Genomic DNA, 17828 nt, shown 5'->3' with positions numbered 1-17828 from the left:
CCCAGAATTATTTAATAGGGAGTGAGTGAAGAGAGAGGAGCACAGGGGAACAGGTTTTGTGGGAAAGTGAGCAGATATAACTTTACAGCAACCTGATTTTTGAAACAACCTGAAATTACCCCATGCAAGCAGGTCTCAGCCAGTGCCTGTGACCCTGTACGTACTGTCACAGCTTGAAGGAGATATGGAAGTGCTAATTTGCCTCTAAACACTTCTGCCCTGCATTGGGAACCAGAATCCCAAAACCTCCCCTATCCCTAATGCTGGAAATTACAGAGCAGCAATGAAACCCAGGGTCAAAGCTTGTGACTAAGCCAGCTATGTGCCATGGCCAAGTACTGGAAATCCGGCAGGAACAGAGACCTGCGTCAGATACTCACCCGTAACCTCAACCGTAGCCCACCCAACTTGCTACAAGGCAAATTTAAAGCCAAAACTCAAAATGCAGACTTTTCGAGAGGCTGAATAAACGACAAAAATGTTTTTGTAGCAGCTTGTTGGCTTTGCCAGCCTCTTCAACAGCTCGCCAGCACCCCCAGCTCTTTGCAGGAGGACTCTGGGTGTCCCTGTGTCCCTGCCTGCACGTGGGCAGGAGCTCGGCGCGAGGAAGTTGCCCAGCGCCCCGAAGAGCCAGTTTGGACCCAAGGCAGACCCGGAGCGCCTGGCTCAGCCCTGCGGTCAGCCTGCAACGCTGCGGTACTGTCAAACACAAGGAATCTTTTTGAAAAGAGGCTAAGAAAAGGATCCTGTAGAAATTTTGCACCAGTGCCATTAGTGGAAATCTATTTGATGTAGTGAACAAACATGGAAACTTTTCCAGGAAAAGTGTTTCTTTATTTAAATAAAAATTAGTGCCAGTAGAAACAATAAACTTTAAATACATGAGACAATTATATACAACTCAATGTTAGGAATTATATACATCAGTTTTTAACAGATACAAATACATTTATACCAAAAGGATGAAGGAGAAAGCAATGGAAAATGTGACAACTCGTGCATGTCAGTCTCATTTGGAAAGTTTCAGGATTCAAGTGATTCCAGGCAAAGTGCCAAACTTAATTTGGCTTCTTTCAAACTTAAAACAGCCCCTTTTGGAGTAAATCTACCAAAAAGCTTTATATGGTCTGATCCAAAGTTCACTGAAGTCGATGGAAAAACTCCCACTGCCTTCAGTCTGAACTGAATCAGGCCCTTTCTGAGCACAATGGAGCCTTTGTTCTGCCGTGTTTAGAGAGAGACAGCGATACCTCTGCGGGCTGCATCCCATCGTATCAACCCTCCGAGCCAAAACCAGACTTCTCCCTTCTCGATGGCAGAAGTACAGCAGACTCTTGCCTCGGCTCGTTTCTGCTCTTCAGCGTTTGTGTTTTTCAAGCTGTCTCTCAAGCTCTAATGCCAGTGGATAAATCACAGAGCTATTTTAGCGCAGGAAATATGTGGAGACATTTTGCAAACGTTTTGCTGTGCAATGCTTTAGATTCAGGCTTTTTAGCCCTCATGGTTCAGAACTAATCCAAACATTGTAATAAGTTATTATAAAATATAAGGTATGATTGAAATAATCATACATTGCTACAATATTAACATTACTTCTTTTAACAGTGCAATAATCTAGTAACTAATTTCTTGAGCATTTAAAAAAAAATCACAGTACCATTAAATTAAGGGGGAAAGTTTGTGGTGGTTTTAAAAACTAGTTACTAATGACTTTATAGAAATGCATGTGTCACATGCGAGCTGATTAAAAAAAAAAAAAAGGATGTAATGCAATGTTTATCTACACTGGCTTAAATAGGGGAGAAAGGCCAGATTCTCTAATGATGTAAATGGGTATAGTTTTACTGACCTCAAATGGAGAATTTAACTCCAACAGAGAAGTACAAAATCTTGTGCATGCCCCCTGAAGTCAGGAGGATGCAGCTGATGACTTCAGTGGGGCCAGGATTTCACCCTTGCTAGGTTAAATTCTATTCTGAATTCCACCTGTTTTTCAAGGGGGTGTAACAGAGCAGCATTTGTTCAAGCCTTTCTACGTCTTACACCTTGTAACAAAGATCTTTTAATGTCTTTTTTTTTTTTTAACTTGCAGATCTTTGTCTTTAGTGATCAAATCTACATGTCTTTAAAAAATACAAAAGCAAAAACCAAAACCACTTTTCCTACTAGTAACTCAGTCAAAGGCTGGATTGCAGCAGAAGTTAGTGAACCTGTCCCAGCCAGTACAGGTATAACCTCAGGAAAGATAGATGTAGTGGCATGGATCTGAAACTGGGCTTTACAAGCCTCTTAGAAATTCAGTGCCTTTTTTTTTTCTTTTTCTTTCATTTTTTCTGTGCCTAAAGTCAGGCTTCAGCCATGCTGCAACTCCCTTCAACTACAGCATCGACAAATTTTCAGCTTTGAGGCCTCATTGAGCAAATCTGCCGTTGGCTGTGGATTGTTATTTAAAAAAAAAAAAAAAAAAAAGAATAAAAGTTCTTCTCTTCTCTCACAGTTTTACATGAATAAGCATTACCCATCGTCTTTAACAACCAGGCAACCAGTTAGGGTAAATTCCCCAAACATTTCCCAGATATTTGCAGAATTCTGAAATATGCAGAGACATGCCAGTAATAGTTACCTCATTAGAAAAAAAAAATAAAATATATATATATATATTCTCCTTGTTCTTAGCTCTTATGGTAAGAAATAATAATGGTAAAATTAAAATTAAGCATCCCAATTACGTGCAAGTTACACTTTGGTGTTGGGTACTACTGCTTCCTTGTCCCACCAGCTCTCGGGAACCTCACGGCCCAGGGGCATGGATACCTGTTGAGAGTTCATTGGAGAGGAGGAAAGTAGAACCACAAGTTCCTAGTGGGAGCTCCACTCACGCTTTGGCAGCTGATCAAGGGAGCCCTGCAAGTGCTAGGAGTTCTTGTGGATGTTTTCTGCAGATCCCTCGCTGCTCTCGTTGAGGAGCGTTTCTGACACTTCCCCCAGTTCAGCATCCAGCACTTCCTCCTGGATGGTGAAGTGCACGTCTGGGGAGGAGGATTCGGAGCTCACACTGCTGCCTTCCATTGAGCAGATGGCGCAGGACAGGGACGGCACCATGCTCTCCTGCAGCATGTTCAGCATCATGGGGATCTGGACAGATTTCAGCCCCGATATGGTTGGTAGAGGCTTCACAGCTTCCCCCCATTCTCTCTCCTCATCTTTGTAAAGCAGAAGCAAATTGGACTTCTTCTCTTTTCTTTTGGATTTCATGTAGCCCAGCATTATCCCTATCAGGAAGATCCCATAGAAAGACATGACGATCAGAATGTAAAAATACTCATTGCTGTTGTTCTTCTCCGTGTTGCGGGATTCAGCATCAAGCATGGTTAGGGTGATGTTTGCATGGTCCATTTTCAGCACAGAAAGCGTTTTACCGCAGCTAAAGCCTGGAGGAGAATGCATATGTATATGTAAGATCAAACGTCAGATCAAAGATGTAAAAGAAACATCTGAAAAAAAGATACCCCCGAACTGTTCCTTGTTACTTGTAATTTGTAAGCTTGCAGGACACACTTGATCGAAGCTTGCAGTCTATCATACTTATTTCTGCATTAATATTGGAACTGAATGAACTGTTATTCAGAGACAGAAAACATCAGATGAAAGAAAATACGTAACATTAAATCATGTTGAGTTCTATGCTGAATTATAAAATCCTCAATCCACATGATTAAAGAAAGAAAACTATATAGAAATACTCAGCTAGGCACTTAAACACAGTTCTGTGCTACCTGATCATGTTTCCATGGGGGGGGGGGAGTTAGAAATATTATTTTATTCAATGGTACAGGAAAAAAAATTAATCAAAAAGCAACTTACGTCGGTATGCAAATAATTCCTCCTTTTGCAAAGCTCAAGAGACCTTTCCTCTACCAAATATCGGGTGTTCTGAAAACTTTCCTCTGCTGCAGTTGGAATAAATAGCTCTCACGAAATGTTTCATCACGTGTTTTAGAGGCACAGTTTATAATAGTTTTGTGTTGGAGTCAACAGATGAACTTGAAGGATTGCAGTTCAACCCACTGAACTCTTAACAGCTGTGAAAAGAAAAAGAGTTGGGAATTCAGATTTTACTCTTTCCTAACCAGTTCAGCACCAGCTCTTTCAGCTTGTAAATTTGTTCCTTTCACTGGCATCCCAATTCTAAATCTGACCTGTTACCTTCAGAGCTGCTGTGCAGCATGGAAAACCTGCAAACCATTATTCTGTGTCCGTCATAAAATATAGAAAAATAAACATGTGAATTTTATGGTAGACACTATCAAGTTATTTACATGCCTGCTATACATAATTTTCCCTGAAGAGATGGAGGAGGAAAGAGGTTATTTTCTTTCCCTGGGACTAGTAAGAAAGCTTTACAAAAGTGACTTTCAACTCATGCTGCAGCTCCACTTTGCCACAAGGTGTGGGGCTCTGGAGAACCGGGCCCTGGGTCTCAAGTGAGTTTTGGATGGAGGGGTGCTGGTGCCACCTAACTTCGGCCATCAAAACAGCAACTACGGGATTTTGGTTCCCCACATAATCAGTGGAAAGGTACAGACTCCTCCGGGGGCAACTTGGAGCTCCTGAAGTTAGCAGCCCCCTTCTGCCACCGTTTTAGAAGCAGCCAAGAGTTACATGGTCTGCATGCTGTTTATACGTAGACCAGGACCACTGAGTTAGTGCAGATTTTAGTATGAAGGGACGTTAACAACTTCTGGGCAGAGGATGCTCTCGGAGTGACTGCTGGAGGCTGTTGCAGCTGGCTGCTGGGCTGCGCAGGACACCTCCCAGCCCGCTGGGGAGGGCAGGGTTAGGATGTAGAGTGGGTTGCGGGGCCCCCAGAGTTCCCAGTCATCAGCTCAGTGGTACAGGAGGCTCCGAGACCCCTTTTCAACACGTAAGCAACAGTACAGGCCATGGGAAGAAGGAGGCCCAGCTTGCACCTTGGGGATTTCACTTCCTTATCCTCTCCATCCCCGTTCTTCACACACAAAGCCCAATTAGTCAGGGCCCACATATGTGATGTGAATGTCACCCCTTCTGCAAAGCTTCAAGGATGTTTATGTAACAGGACACTCCACTTCCAGAAAGTAGTCAACTGGTGCTAGAGTTTCCCAGCGGTAGGTCTGGGTTTTTTTCCCCTGCAGTCACTTGTGGATTCTTTGCATAGATGGCAAATTCTTTTCCAAACTCTGCCCTTACAATCCCTCTGAGGTAAAGGCAGATAGGATTAACCTCTCTTCACATGTAGGAGAACGCAAGAGAGAGGAGTTAAGCAACTTTAAATGAAGTGAAGAATTCAAGAAAAGACAGAATTGTATCTGTGTTTGGAACCAGCATTTTCCATCATTCCTCTGAACGACTCCACAAAGAAAAAAAAAAAAAATTACATTAGCCAGATTCCCTTCTCTGCCCCTTAAAATAGAGGATCCACCCTTCAGGATGTTCATTTTATCTCCCTGCGCATTCCCATGTGATAGCTCAGGAGCTGTTGATGTTGGACTAACGTCTACTGGGATTTCATCTGACAAAATCTGTCTGCAGCACCAGCTTGCCAAGTCTGGATTCTTCTTCCTTGTTCCCGACAAATTACTGAGCAGGCAGCAAGAGCATATTAACGGGTAGGCTAATGCATGACCCAGAGCAAGTCTCTGGATTTTCTAGCTAACTTTGGGGACCTTTTATTTCACAGCTTTCTCAGCTCCCCCATTCAGCTCCAGAAATTTGGAATTTGAATAATTAAAGACAATGTGTCACGTTTTACCAACCTGAGGCACCCCACAGGTCCCACCAGTGAGCCAGCAGAGCAGAGGCAGACTGGCTGTTCTGCAGGTGCCCGCAGGTGTGAATAGGGTCTCTTATTTGCTCCAAAGCCTCATATTTTTCATGTAGGTGAAGCTCTGTACAAAGTTACCAAGATCAACTGCAGCACCCAGCAAGAGCACATGAAGACTGGTCAGGTACGCCCATAGATTTATGCAGTCCCCCAAAGTTCAACTAAAAGAAGACTGAATTGCATAATTATGTATAGCTATTGCTGAAAACTCTTTGCAACTATATTTACTTTGGCTAGCTGATGATAACAACTCTTCTCCATCTGTTAGCCCATGATTCTGAAAAACAGTTTAATTTTAAAAAGGCCTGGAAGGAATCCCTGAGCCTTCTACAGACATGAAGAGGAGGGTTAGGAAGACACTGGGGAATAACCACCTGAAAAACATATGCCACTTGCATACTGGTGCCATAAGTCAGCTTTCTCAAGATGTACCCTGTAGAAACTGTATTTTTGTCTAAAAACAAGACCTAGAAAATTGAAAATTGGAGCCTTTAAATTTTGTGTTTCAAAATTACTTTTGTTGCAAATTACATTATGCATTGCATAATGTAAAACCGTTGATCATGGCGAAATGACTTGCTTAATTTGAAGTAACTTTTTGGAGTTAAGGTTACTAGCTATTTCTTGTTTGGGGTTCCTTTCTTCCTATCAGATCAGGTGGGTTTTTTTCCTCAAACTTCACAAAATTTCCCCTGAAATTTCACTGACAGGTCTCTCATATTTTCAGCAATTGCCTCTCACATGTTCCTCTTCATCTTTGCATCACTCCCAACCTAGGCTATAGCATTTAAGAATAATCCTCATGCTGTTGCTCCCACCTTGAGATCCCCCCCTTTTTGAAAACATTCAGACTAATAAAGCAGAGGAACAGCCAGGCACTCCAGTGATGAAAAGGTCACAATGTAGCTGCTGATGCCAAATTTTTTTTCTCAAGGTCCCTGTCTCCTAGAGAGCCTTCTGTGGCAGCAACCTCCGTCACCAAAGGACGCAAAAGTTGAGGCTTGAGGCATCCCATGGGGCAGGAATCCTTCACAACATGGCTTAAGGGATAGTATAATGTGAACCCTTTCTCCAAATAAAAATTTGAGGACAGTCAGAAAACTGAACAAAGACAGAATCCGTTATGAAGACAACATGAAACATCCTTAGAGACTCAGATGACTCTCTGCAGGCTGCCATGGAAAATATATGCCTAACCCTTCATTACGGGCATAATCCGTGGTCTGATGCTGCATTTATCTTTCTTTTTCCACTTAGTGAGTTAATAAGTCTAAAGATACAAGACACAACTGTTAAAGGGCTAGCTCCTACGGGAAGCTGAGCCTGTTTGGTATGCTAACAGTATGACTTTAAACAGTATCTGAGCACGTGCATTTTTGGAAGTAATGATCTGAAAATCAGAAAAAAAAATTGAAAGAAAAGAGAAATAGAAAGGACTGAGGGGTTGGGGTTTTTTCTTCCTGCAGGTGGACCTATAACAGAAGTATCAGTTGGGAATTTACCACTAGGGAGAAAAAGGAGAGAGAGTTTTGCCATGCAAATACTGACTTAGTTATGACTTAGATCTTCCAACACTGCAGTTGAAAAGGGACAGCAAAGTTGAGCAATATTTTTCACTCACATATATGATTTCAATCAAAGTAAAATTAGAGATCAAGAGCTGGGTTTGACACCATAAAAGAAGACACAATGAAAGGGATGTTTGTGCCCATGATGTGCTCTTGTGTTTAAAGACCTGCCGTGCTGGGATGTACGTACCGACTTTTGGTCCCACTGCAAAGCACAAGCCTCACAAAGGACCTGCTCCAAAGCTCCTTGAAGTCAAAGCCCCTTAAAGTTAATGGCAGTGCCTCACCTAAAGCACGTGTCAGCACGTGCTACTCAATTTTCAGTGAAGCTTGTGAGTGTGTTGGAATACAAGAGCTAGTTCAAAAGCAGCGAGTCATGCAATCATTCCCAGAGTAGGAAATGAGTACCAGCCCGACACAAGCCATGCGCCTTCTTGCTAACAAGCCTACTTACAATATGAAATTTATGAGCTTTACTATATGCTTTTAACGCTTCTATGCCTCAATTCACTCACTTGTAAAACGAATCTAATAATACCTACAAATTACACATGCTGTGAGGGTACAGCATGGTAATGCACTTGCGGATCGCTACCTGAAAAGGTAATAACCGTTGTGTTCGCAAGCACAACAGCATTACCACATGGCTGGGCTGGTATCAGAGCAATTCTCACACAGCTCTAGGTTCAGTGTAATTTTCCATCATTCTTCTCTATTTTTCATGCTGCAGAAATAGATGACATTTTTAATATACTTCACGCAAGCAATTTCTAGAGGAAGGTGGCAATTTTCTCAGTGTCATCCACAATATACCATGTTACCATCTGGATACCAAATGGAAATAACACTCTGCCTAGTTATTAACTGTGAAAAACTTAGTATAACGCTCAGCTCTGCCTTACAATCTTCACTAGTGAAAACATGCACAGGTAAGTCTAGAAGACGCATGCAACAGCCTTCTTTCCAACTTCAGCGTTTAGTTTGCTTTAATTCAAATTTTATTTAACTTCGGTAGCAGATTCCCCATCTCATCAAACTTCTAGTTTCTCAGGTATTCCCTGCACCCAAAGCAGCAAAAACTCTCTATCAACAGCAGCAAATATGGGGTCAGAAGGACCTCACAGCCGAGGTGCCCTAGCGACCTCAGCTCTAGCAGTGGCAAGGGATTTCCCAGCAGTCACGTCCAGAGTATTGCAACTGCCCCCCGAGCACACCACAAAGACCTGTAAGGCAAATTAGTTTCTGATCCTGAGAGCTGACAAGCAACAGAAAAATCTCACTGATATCTGTAATAACAGTTTACCCTACATTTAGCATTTACTGTAAGGCATGTATTGTGGGAGTCTTGGAGTTTTGGGATAGGCATTTCTTTTCAACTCCTAAACTGAGTTTCAGAAAGCTATGAGTGACTGGAAACAGAGCAGAAACAGGTAACTCTCATGATAGCAATAACTAGAAATTACATTTTAAAAGTCCAAAGTCATCACATCCTCATTTCTCTTTCCTGTAGCTGAGACATGTTACAAAGTTATTTTATCAATATATATTTCTATACAATAAAATGAAACTTATACTTCATATTACCTTACCTTTTTCCTTTGATGTTGCACAGAGGACGTAGGTATGTTTGATTTGAAAATGTTTTTTCATTTCTTCTTCCTTTTTTTTTTTTTTCCCAAAAAGAATGATCTGTGTGATGGACTACCTTCAAAACCAAAATAAACTAAAAGCTTTCTTTGCTCTCGGTGTCAAACGCTAGGTTCAGTTGCACTGTATGCGATCAACTGCATTCGACGTAGTTACTTCTATTTGGGATTTAAAACAGGTAGCAACATACCAAATTTTGGATGCCATTAAAAATAAATCAAAACCCTCTAAATTTGATTAGAAGTATTTAGAAGAAATTCACTGACAAATCCAAACACACATCTCTCTTTCTTCGGTCAACAGACAGTGCTCACTCTTCCAGGTATGGAAAGGGGCCTTGTAAAGGACCATTCATCTTCTCTCCAAACTGATTCTGACTCTCATCAGCTCAGAATTAGCGTTTTGATTTACATTAGAGAAGGCTTCTAACAAACACATTGTAGGTGAAGGGACATGAATGAATATTTAGAGAGGTTTTGAAAAATTGCTCTGCACACAGCTTGAAGATCTCTCCTCAGGTTGTTGTTTTTTTTTTTTTCTCATTTTAAGATTCTTCATGATTTGAGAAATTCAGCATATGCCCGTAATTGAGAAGCATAAGAAATAAAGGGGAGAAAAACACTGAAAACATTCAAGTGCTTGACTCGAACTCTCACCTGACTACAGATCAGAAATTAAAGATCTTTGGGAAAAGTCAGGAGATGCTTGCACAACGTAAAGCAGCAAGCTTATAGAGACATTGATAAAGGTCTGGCTGTCCAGTTACCCGGAACTGAAGCTCAAATACAAAAGCATGCTTTCATTCCCTCGTGTCAGGAAACATTTTGTTGGGACTCTGCTGCCTTCTTCCCAAGGAGCAGCTACCCACTACCTACTCATTCAGGCTCATGCCTCCCTTAGTTACTCTCTTTCTGCTTCCCAGTTCTGCTGGCTACGTGGAAGCCCAGCACAGTTCGGTCATTTTGTTTTGGGCTTTTTTGAAAATAATATTTGGAAACCAAGAAGGAGAGGGGAGCAGGATGCTGTCTCATGAAATGGAGGGGGCAGGGTTCACACACCCAGTGACTTCCCCTGCACTGGCACAGAAGTGTTACGGTTCTCAAAGTCCACCACACTTGGAAGAATTTGAGAAGAAAAACAAACAGACAAAAATTTAACCACTGGGGAAACCACAGACCCTGCAGCCAAGGAAACAGCTGTTGCTTAGACTTACTAAACTGCAGCATTGCCCTTTTCATTTTCATACATCAAGAAATAGTAAAGACCCCAATGTTTAGGTGAGCGAGTTCTGCCTCAGGTACGTGCCCGGAACTCCCACTGAATCCAGCGGGATTTTGGTGTGTGTGAAGAATGCAGCTGCTAATACAGAGCAAGGGACCAGTCTGGCTGCCCGCATGGACTGTGCCGAGTTTTCTGCCTTGAGGTCAAAGTACCTGCCAGTATATAACGGGCATTTCATATTAATCTCAATTAACACTGCTCTTGAGGACAGGGTTGAATACAGAGTGTCCAAAAGAGATTTAAAAAGGGAGGGAGACCATCATGACATTTACCATAAAAGCAATTCTACCCCTTTAGGAACTCGCGACAGCGTACAATAAAGAATACAACACAAGTGTCACAGTGATCTTCCATCTCTCCCAAGGAGCGAAGACGCACAGAGGTAAGTTCACTCTCCTCTCCCAGAAACTGGTGTACAGCAGAGATGAAAGGGACAGCTAGTGCTTTCTCAGTGGCACGCATCCAGTCCAGCTGAAGTGAGAGCACTTGCAAGGCCTTGGAGGAACAAGCCACATTTCTCTTCATTATTATTTTTTCCAGTCCTGGAAAATCTGTTTGCGAAGCATAAAGCAGCGCATGCTGTTTCACAGCCATGTCGGCGTAGCATCCCAGGTCACTGTGACCTTCAGCACATACGGGATTTTTCACTTTCACATGGATACCAGATGTCGAACTCTCTCCCTCTGATGTTCAAGGCCCTCAGGTTTTTGTACAACATCAGGCGCTCAGCATCATGTGCGTTTGTAACACTCCCTTTGAGTTTTTGTTGTGAAACCTTCACATTTACTGTAGCTGTTGCAGCAAATATCACACTCCATTAATTTCTGCTCTCAACCCCGTTGACCTGAATCTTCACAGGATTGCAAATACAGTTTAGATTTCATCACTGCCTTTTTCTACAGCAGTCCCCTTTCCAGCTGAAGCAACCAAGACAGCACTTCAGTTTGATTTATTACATCTTGGCATCTGTTGACTGTACTCACTTTTAGAGCATAAAATACTCAGATCAGCTATTTCTATTCTTATTCCGAAAGCCTGCTTTGGAAAACACAACACAAAGCACAAAATAGCAATCTGGGGTGTAAATAGTATCAATTGGATGAATCTCAGGTGTACAGCAAAGAGGACAGAAAGCATACAAAAGAGGCAGCGAGAGCCCGTGCATCCTCTCCGAAGGGAGGGCATCTGCAGGCAAAGGGGGGGAAGCACAAAGCCGGGATTTCTGAAACCCGAGGCCAAACTCCCAATCTCAAATGATGAACCCATCTGCAGTTTGCCTTTGGCTCCTGTAAGGTCTGGATTTCCCCATTAGTGCCTGGATACAAGAATTTAAGATGATTCCTGAAAATGAGCTGAGATCTGTTCCTGCATTTCTGTGTTTCGGTATACAGATGTGAGTGTGCAGAAGGCGAGTCCCCTGCATGCGTAACGCAGAGAATGGGTTGTACCAGCGTAGGGCTGTGCCAGCTTTAAAAGAACAGGGTTTCTTCCTTCTCAACTGATAGAACTTCATTTCTTTCAGTGAACACGAGCACTCGTAATCCAACCTCTTGTGGACAGCTGAAGGAGCTGAAATGATGTAATCTTCCATTACCAGGGCCCTGACTGATGTAACAGCCCTCCACACCCTCCCATACCTCCTGCATGAACAAAAGTTCAAAAGAGCTCCAAGACACCTGGAAAAGCCCAAGGAGAAGCCCGGCAGGAGAAGCCCTCCTGACATCTCCCTCATCAGCACAGCGAGCTGGCACCCTGCAGATTAGGTGCACCCATGGGTGCTCGTGGCATCAAACTGAAGAGACAGAAAGCGTGTTCCCCACGGGGTCCACAGCCACGCCATCCCATGGAGAACTCTCCCCGTGCTGCGTGCTGAACGGAAAGAGGGGAGAGAGAGCACGCTTCGGCAGCGCAACAATAAGGCTGGCCAAAGAAATCAAAATTAACTTCCCAAATTGATTTTAAAAAGTGATACTAAAGAAAAGAAACTTAGTAACATGTAAATACCTACTTTAAGTACGGGCAGCTTACTTGCAAATGATAAAAGAAACTGGAGAGGATGTATTTTCATTTATATCTCAGTGGGGAGACTTCATCCCTTCTTGAACGTATTTTGTTAAAGCAAAGGCAACCATTGGTTTGATGGAATTATGCTTTTAGAACTTAAGGGAAAACAGTCTCCTCTCTTGGCTGCTCATAACGTGAATAATCAGCCCAAAGTAAACAACATGTGGTCTTGTGTGGTCTTGCTGCTCCTCATCTGAGGCTGGTGTTTCACTTGCATCTAGGAAGCGACAGGAAGTGGGGAATTCTGCACCGATACAGGAGATCCTGCGCTTTCCTAACTAGCTCTGGAAATGCAGCATGTTTGGGGAAAAATTATTGCTGTTCCAGATGGAAAATAAAAAAAAAATAAATCTAGACACATAGGATGAATTAATACTCCTTTGAGTCGCATAACTAAAGAATTTTGGTGTAGCCGTATTCACAAAATTTCCCAACTCTTTCATAAGCATTTGAATGTTCACACATCAGCGGAGTACTAATCAGTTCTTCAACTGAAGTGCCGAAGGAGTTCCTGAAAGCAATGCAACTGCTGCATTGTTTGTAAATATAGCTCACGGCGTGCGAGGGTTGTTCACGTAAATCATCCACGTAGGGAAGAGCAATAGTGCTCGGGCAGATGAAAGGGCTCGGCACAGCGGGGTCTCTGCTCCCTTTGCTGCTGTTGCGCTGCAGGCGAGGAGCCTGAAGAACGATGGCTGTTTAACACACTGCTACCCGTTTGCAAACGGACATGGCGGGTGGAATGCTCGGGTTGGTTTTCTTACCCGTCACTTGCTCACTCGACCCCGGCGACCCTGCCCACACCCGTCACGGCAGGGGACGCACGCAAACCATTTATTCAACGTGTTTCCCACCCGCCCGCTCCCTTTGCCTACCCCATAACTTCTCTTCCACATGACCCACCCGTGTCCCCATCTCTCTGACTCTTCCTCAGCATGGTCCCGAGCTCCACCCCACCGCGCCACCCAGTCCAGCTCAGCCAGCCACCAGGAGAGGTTTGCTACCTCCACGTAACGGTGCTGGCTCCCTCTGCCCCAGGGGCTCAGCTCCGTGCTCTGTGCATCGCGCAGGCGAGAGGACCCAGGCTGCGCTCATATCAAATCCTTCAGCTGCAAATGGAAAATGCACACCAGAAGCTGTTGCTTTGGAAAGCTGGAACTCCTGTAGTCCTTACCTACGTGTCAGGGTTTACCTCCTCCTGAGGTAAAGCTCCCACCACCTTCTCCATCCAGGACTCTTGTCCCTCTCCTTTGATTTCTCCCATGTTATCTCATTTAAACCATCAACGTCCTTCACAAACCAGGTTGCCAAAGCATCTCCTTCAAATCCCTCTGAAACCCACCTGCTTGGTATAGGTGTGGGGGGGAGACAGGAAAAATACTTTAAGGAAAGTCTACATAAAAGACAATGAAAAATACGCACATGCACGTGTTAGCAGCACACATCCACGGTATTTGTCCATGTCCCCTGTTGCTTTTCTCTGACGTTTCTGTTTATAAACATACTTACCATGTCATATCAAACCACAGTGCTGTGTTTTTGCCGGGGCCGGACTGTGTCTTTAGCGAGATACCTTGCATTTTTCTGAGCCCTGAAAGAGCAATCACACCCCATACATTTGTGAATCGCACTCCGCTGGGACAGCTCTGCAGAGCTCCGAGTGATTTCCCAATATCTCCCTCCAAGAAAAAGCTGCCCGAAACGGTTCCTTCCTTCTCCCAAAAGATAAACTCTCCTTGCCGCATCTCCCTGGGGTTGCAGCTCAGCCCCTCGCCTCTCGCCGGCGCGGCGCTGGGGCTGGTGCAAGGCGCATTCCAGGAATGCCTCCAGCCTGCGCGCCCTGTGCTGCTAACTCTCCTCCTTCTCCTAAACGGTCAGCCATGGTTTAGCTGGACTTTTTTTTTTTTTTTTTTTTTTAAAAGTTGCTCATTCTTGAGCAGATGTAGGTGCATCTATTCTGGAAGGTTCCCTGCCCAAGTCCTTGTGCCTGGTGTATCTTACTTGGATTAGAGCCCAGACCTACAAAATGTTCATCTGAAATGATTTGTGTTTGTAAACAACAGATTAAAATGAAAAACTGCATGCAGATTTAATTGCTGTGGATATAATAATCTCAGCATTAGGATTAGCTAGCAGCATAAGCAAAAAACCCCCAAAACAAAAAAAAAACAGTTATCTGGGATTAAGGAGTCTTGATGATTAAGCTTTATGATTTGCTGCTGAACCAACCGACACGTCTAACATACGTCATTATTGTTTCCTAAACCCAAGAACTAACAAGATAAAACAAAACAAATTCCCATCTATGTTTTGGTCTGTTATAAAGTCCTTTTTTAAATATCAAGCTGACTCTCTGAAGACCACAGCAGAAGATAACTAAAGAGTAGGGAGCTCAAAAATCGCCAGGAAACTGGGTGATGAGCTGTGCCAGGCTGCAAGTTTGAGACAGCGATTGCAGAGCAACCTTATTCTGGTCTCCTGCGTGAAGTGGGAGTGACTAAAACAAAATTAATCTCTTCCAGTTATGAGAAGGATAAAAGCAGCTGCCAAATCAGTCAGGGCAGGGCACAGATTGGAAACCACTGAGGAGGCCACACCATTTTTTTTTGAATCACAGTTTCTAGAAATGCTGCAGGGGTCAGGCTTTTGTTGTTGCTGACTGTTGAGCTTGATAAGCACGCTACTGGACCGGGAGCTCCTTTGCCAGAGGAGCAGCAGATTTAACGGTGGATGAGAGGCCGATGGCCTTCAGCATCGCCTCTGCTGCAGCCCCTGCTGCTCCCTCTGGGCACAGGACCGGGCCGGTGGACCTTCCTGCATCCTGAAAGCTCCTGGTAGGGAGCTCACAGCCCCTGTGCACTCTCACAGACTCCCACTACGCTTGATTTCAAGGAAAGAAAGTATATCTGCTCTGTTCCAGCCAGTCAACAAGCACAGGCTCAGCCTGTGAACTGCTCATTTCCGTCAGACACAGCAAATCCTCACAGGGGTCGTTTCCCACTAAAGTCGCTGTGTTTGTTTGTTTTTATACAAGGTGAATCATATTCTGCCCTTTGGGCTTAATACCAAAATCCTTTTCTAGATAAGATTCCCACTAACTCGGCTCTGTAAGTCGCCAGCCTCACACCCCGTATCCCATCGACATCAATAGCAACGAGGGTTGGTCCCCAGTTCATACTGCCCCAAAACACCATATTTGTGTTACTACAAATCTGTCCCCTTGCAGAAGTCGCTGTAGCACCTCCGGGTCTCACGGTTTAATGTGTGCTGATCCCTGGTGCAACCCTGCCATCACCTCCCTCTCAAACACAGCTCACCTGGACCCTCGTGTCGGTACCCAGCAAACCACAACAGGCTTCAATACCTTGTACAGAGGAATGTTGTAAAAGGTCCGATCTCCTCGTTGGAAAGCTCAGAGGGGCAAAACATAGGTCATCACCAAAACACTGAGTTGTCCTTTTAGGTTTTTTGGCATTTGGGGTTTTTGGGGGGTTTTTTCCCCCCCTTTGCCCTCATGACTGGTTTCAGGATCTAATCAAGTCTCAAAAGGAATAAAACAGATCCAGATATCGATTCAGGTATCCAGTGCTCAGGCACTTCAAATAAATTGCCCAGCTCCCCTCTGTAATTTACCTCAGGAAAGCAGCCAATTTCCTAAATTAAAGATTTTAGAAGTCTTATGAGTAAAGCGAGCCTAGGCTTTGCCCCCTAATTTATTAGCCGTTTCGTTTCATTTCTCTTTTCTTCTTCAACCCTCACTTCAGAACTGGTCAAGTTTCAACCAAGCGGGTTCATTATCACACGGAAAAACCCACGTGCTAGACTAGTGCCCTTAACAGTAACAACTACAGCAGGAGCGAGCTCCCACATCCCGAACGCGGGCAGCTCGGACCTCCCTGTCACCCCACGTTGCCATGGCTACGAGCGATGCTCAGAAACCAACGCTGCCACGGAGATGAGATTGCCATGACACCGGGGCAAGCAAGAGGCTACGCTGGGCAGGTAACACGCTCCCAATACTGGATGTCATCGTTTTAATTAATAAGGGAATATAACGCAGCCACTTACAGGTAGGTAATGCAGAACTTTAGTAGCATTCCTGTAGAATTAAACTTAGGAGAGGTTTTAATCTGGCTTTAAAAAACAGATGGCAAAAATGCAAGATCCCATTAACAAATTGCAGACAAAATATATTGGATTTCTATTGTTATAATAATAAAGTGGAAACAATTGACATGCACTAAACATAAGCAAAAACCAAATGAGGATGCCTTACAGGGTGTATGAGCTACATATTACTGCCTTTTGAAAGATGAAGGGTAAAGGCTTCCCAAGAGTCAATTACAGTGCAAGAGAAACCAAGCAAGAAGCAAACTCCTCTGTACCAGGATTTTTAATATTGGAAACTTGTCTGTGACCGGGGTTGTGCAGGACTCAGCCCGTGTGATCCACAAGCACCCGTAGCAGGACCCAGTTACCAACTCCTGCTGTTTTAGCAGGTACCTTGCGGCACTGAGATCCTCATCTCCTGCTACTCGCTTGTTGCCAAGACACCATTCACACTTCTGATTCCCCATTAGCATCAGCTAAAATCTTCTGCTGGCTGGTTTTCAAAGAGCTCCAGAAGGATTCCAGGCTGCTAAAAGAAAAGAACAAGGCAAGAGAGAAAAGCTGCTTGTTCTTCAGTCAAAAGAAAGATAGCCCATGGCTTCTGCATGCCTCAGATAACCAGGAAACCAGAAAGTAAAACCCCAAATCCATTACTTTAAGTCTAATCATTTGGGGCTCTGAGTTGTGATTTCTGAATAATATTTCTGAATAATAACTTGCTTGGAGTTAGCAAGAGCAATAAAACTTTAAAAAAGCAGACATGACCACGAGTTCCCTTGTTTCCACCCTCTCCCCCCTCAAATGTTAAGCAAGAGAGAGCAACCCTCTCTGCTTACATCCACAGCTGGGTCCCTCCTGCTTCCCTGGAAGCCCACAACACAGCCCCGACATTTCTCAGCCGCTTTCCCATGTCGTCCAAAACAAAGATGATGCGAGCAGAGGGTCAGACAAGGGCACAGAGATTGTTCATCCTGGGCAAAGCTTCGGGGAGCCGCGTCCCAGCAGCAGGGCTGGCGGAAGCCCTGCGCAGAGGCCAGCCGGTGCTGCCGCCACGCACGGACCAGGTCAGGGATGCTGAAAAATTCCAGCCAGCCTGATCTCACCCCGTGATTTTGCACTGCCTGAAACAGAGACGCTGTTGTCTTTGACCCTATTCTCCTTTGAGGATGCAATCAAAGCACTTCTGAAATGCTGCGGCTTCTGCAACGGTAAATCCACAGTGGGGAAATCGGTCCCATAGATTTCGGAGCCTGAGCGGAAGCTAAACACGTTTAGCAATGACCGTGTTTATCGGG

The 17828-nt window shown here is 44.1% G+C and overlaps 1 protein-coding gene across 2 annotated transcripts; it reads right to left on the bottom strand.

Annotated features, from left to right (window-relative positions):
• Window positions 1-818: 818 nt before the first annotated feature.
• Window positions 819-13730, bottom strand: KCNE4 (potassium voltage-gated channel subfamily E regulatory subunit 4). 2 transcript variants are annotated; one of them, XM_075761003.1, is made up of 3 exons: window positions 13598-13730; window positions 3865-4082; window positions 819-3431 (listed from the first exon to the last, which is right to left on the bottom strand). In XM_075761003.1, the coding sequence occupies exon 3, from the start codon at window positions 3394-3396 to the stop codon at window positions 2914-2916; it is 483 nt and encodes a 160-aa protein (XP_075617118.1). In that variant the 5' UTR covers window positions 3397-3431; window positions 3865-4082; window positions 13598-13730; the 3' UTR covers window positions 819-2913. The 2 variants fall into 2 exon arrangements, with proteins under 2 accessions (XP_075617118.1, XP_010307759.2); XM_010309457.2 differs by lacking the exon at window positions 13598-13730 and having other exon boundaries at window positions 3865-4291.
• Window positions 13731-17828: the final 4098 nt, after the last annotated feature.

Source organism: Balearica regulorum, chromosome 9 (genome assembly GCF_011004875.1).
Source record: "Balearica regulorum gibbericeps isolate bBalReg1 chromosome 9, bBalReg1.pri, whole genome shotgun sequence".
NCBI classification, from domain to species: domain Eukaryota; kingdom Metazoa; phylum Chordata; class Aves; order Gruiformes; family Gruidae; genus Balearica; species Balearica regulorum.
This window is presented reverse-complemented; position numbering and strand designations above follow the sequence as displayed.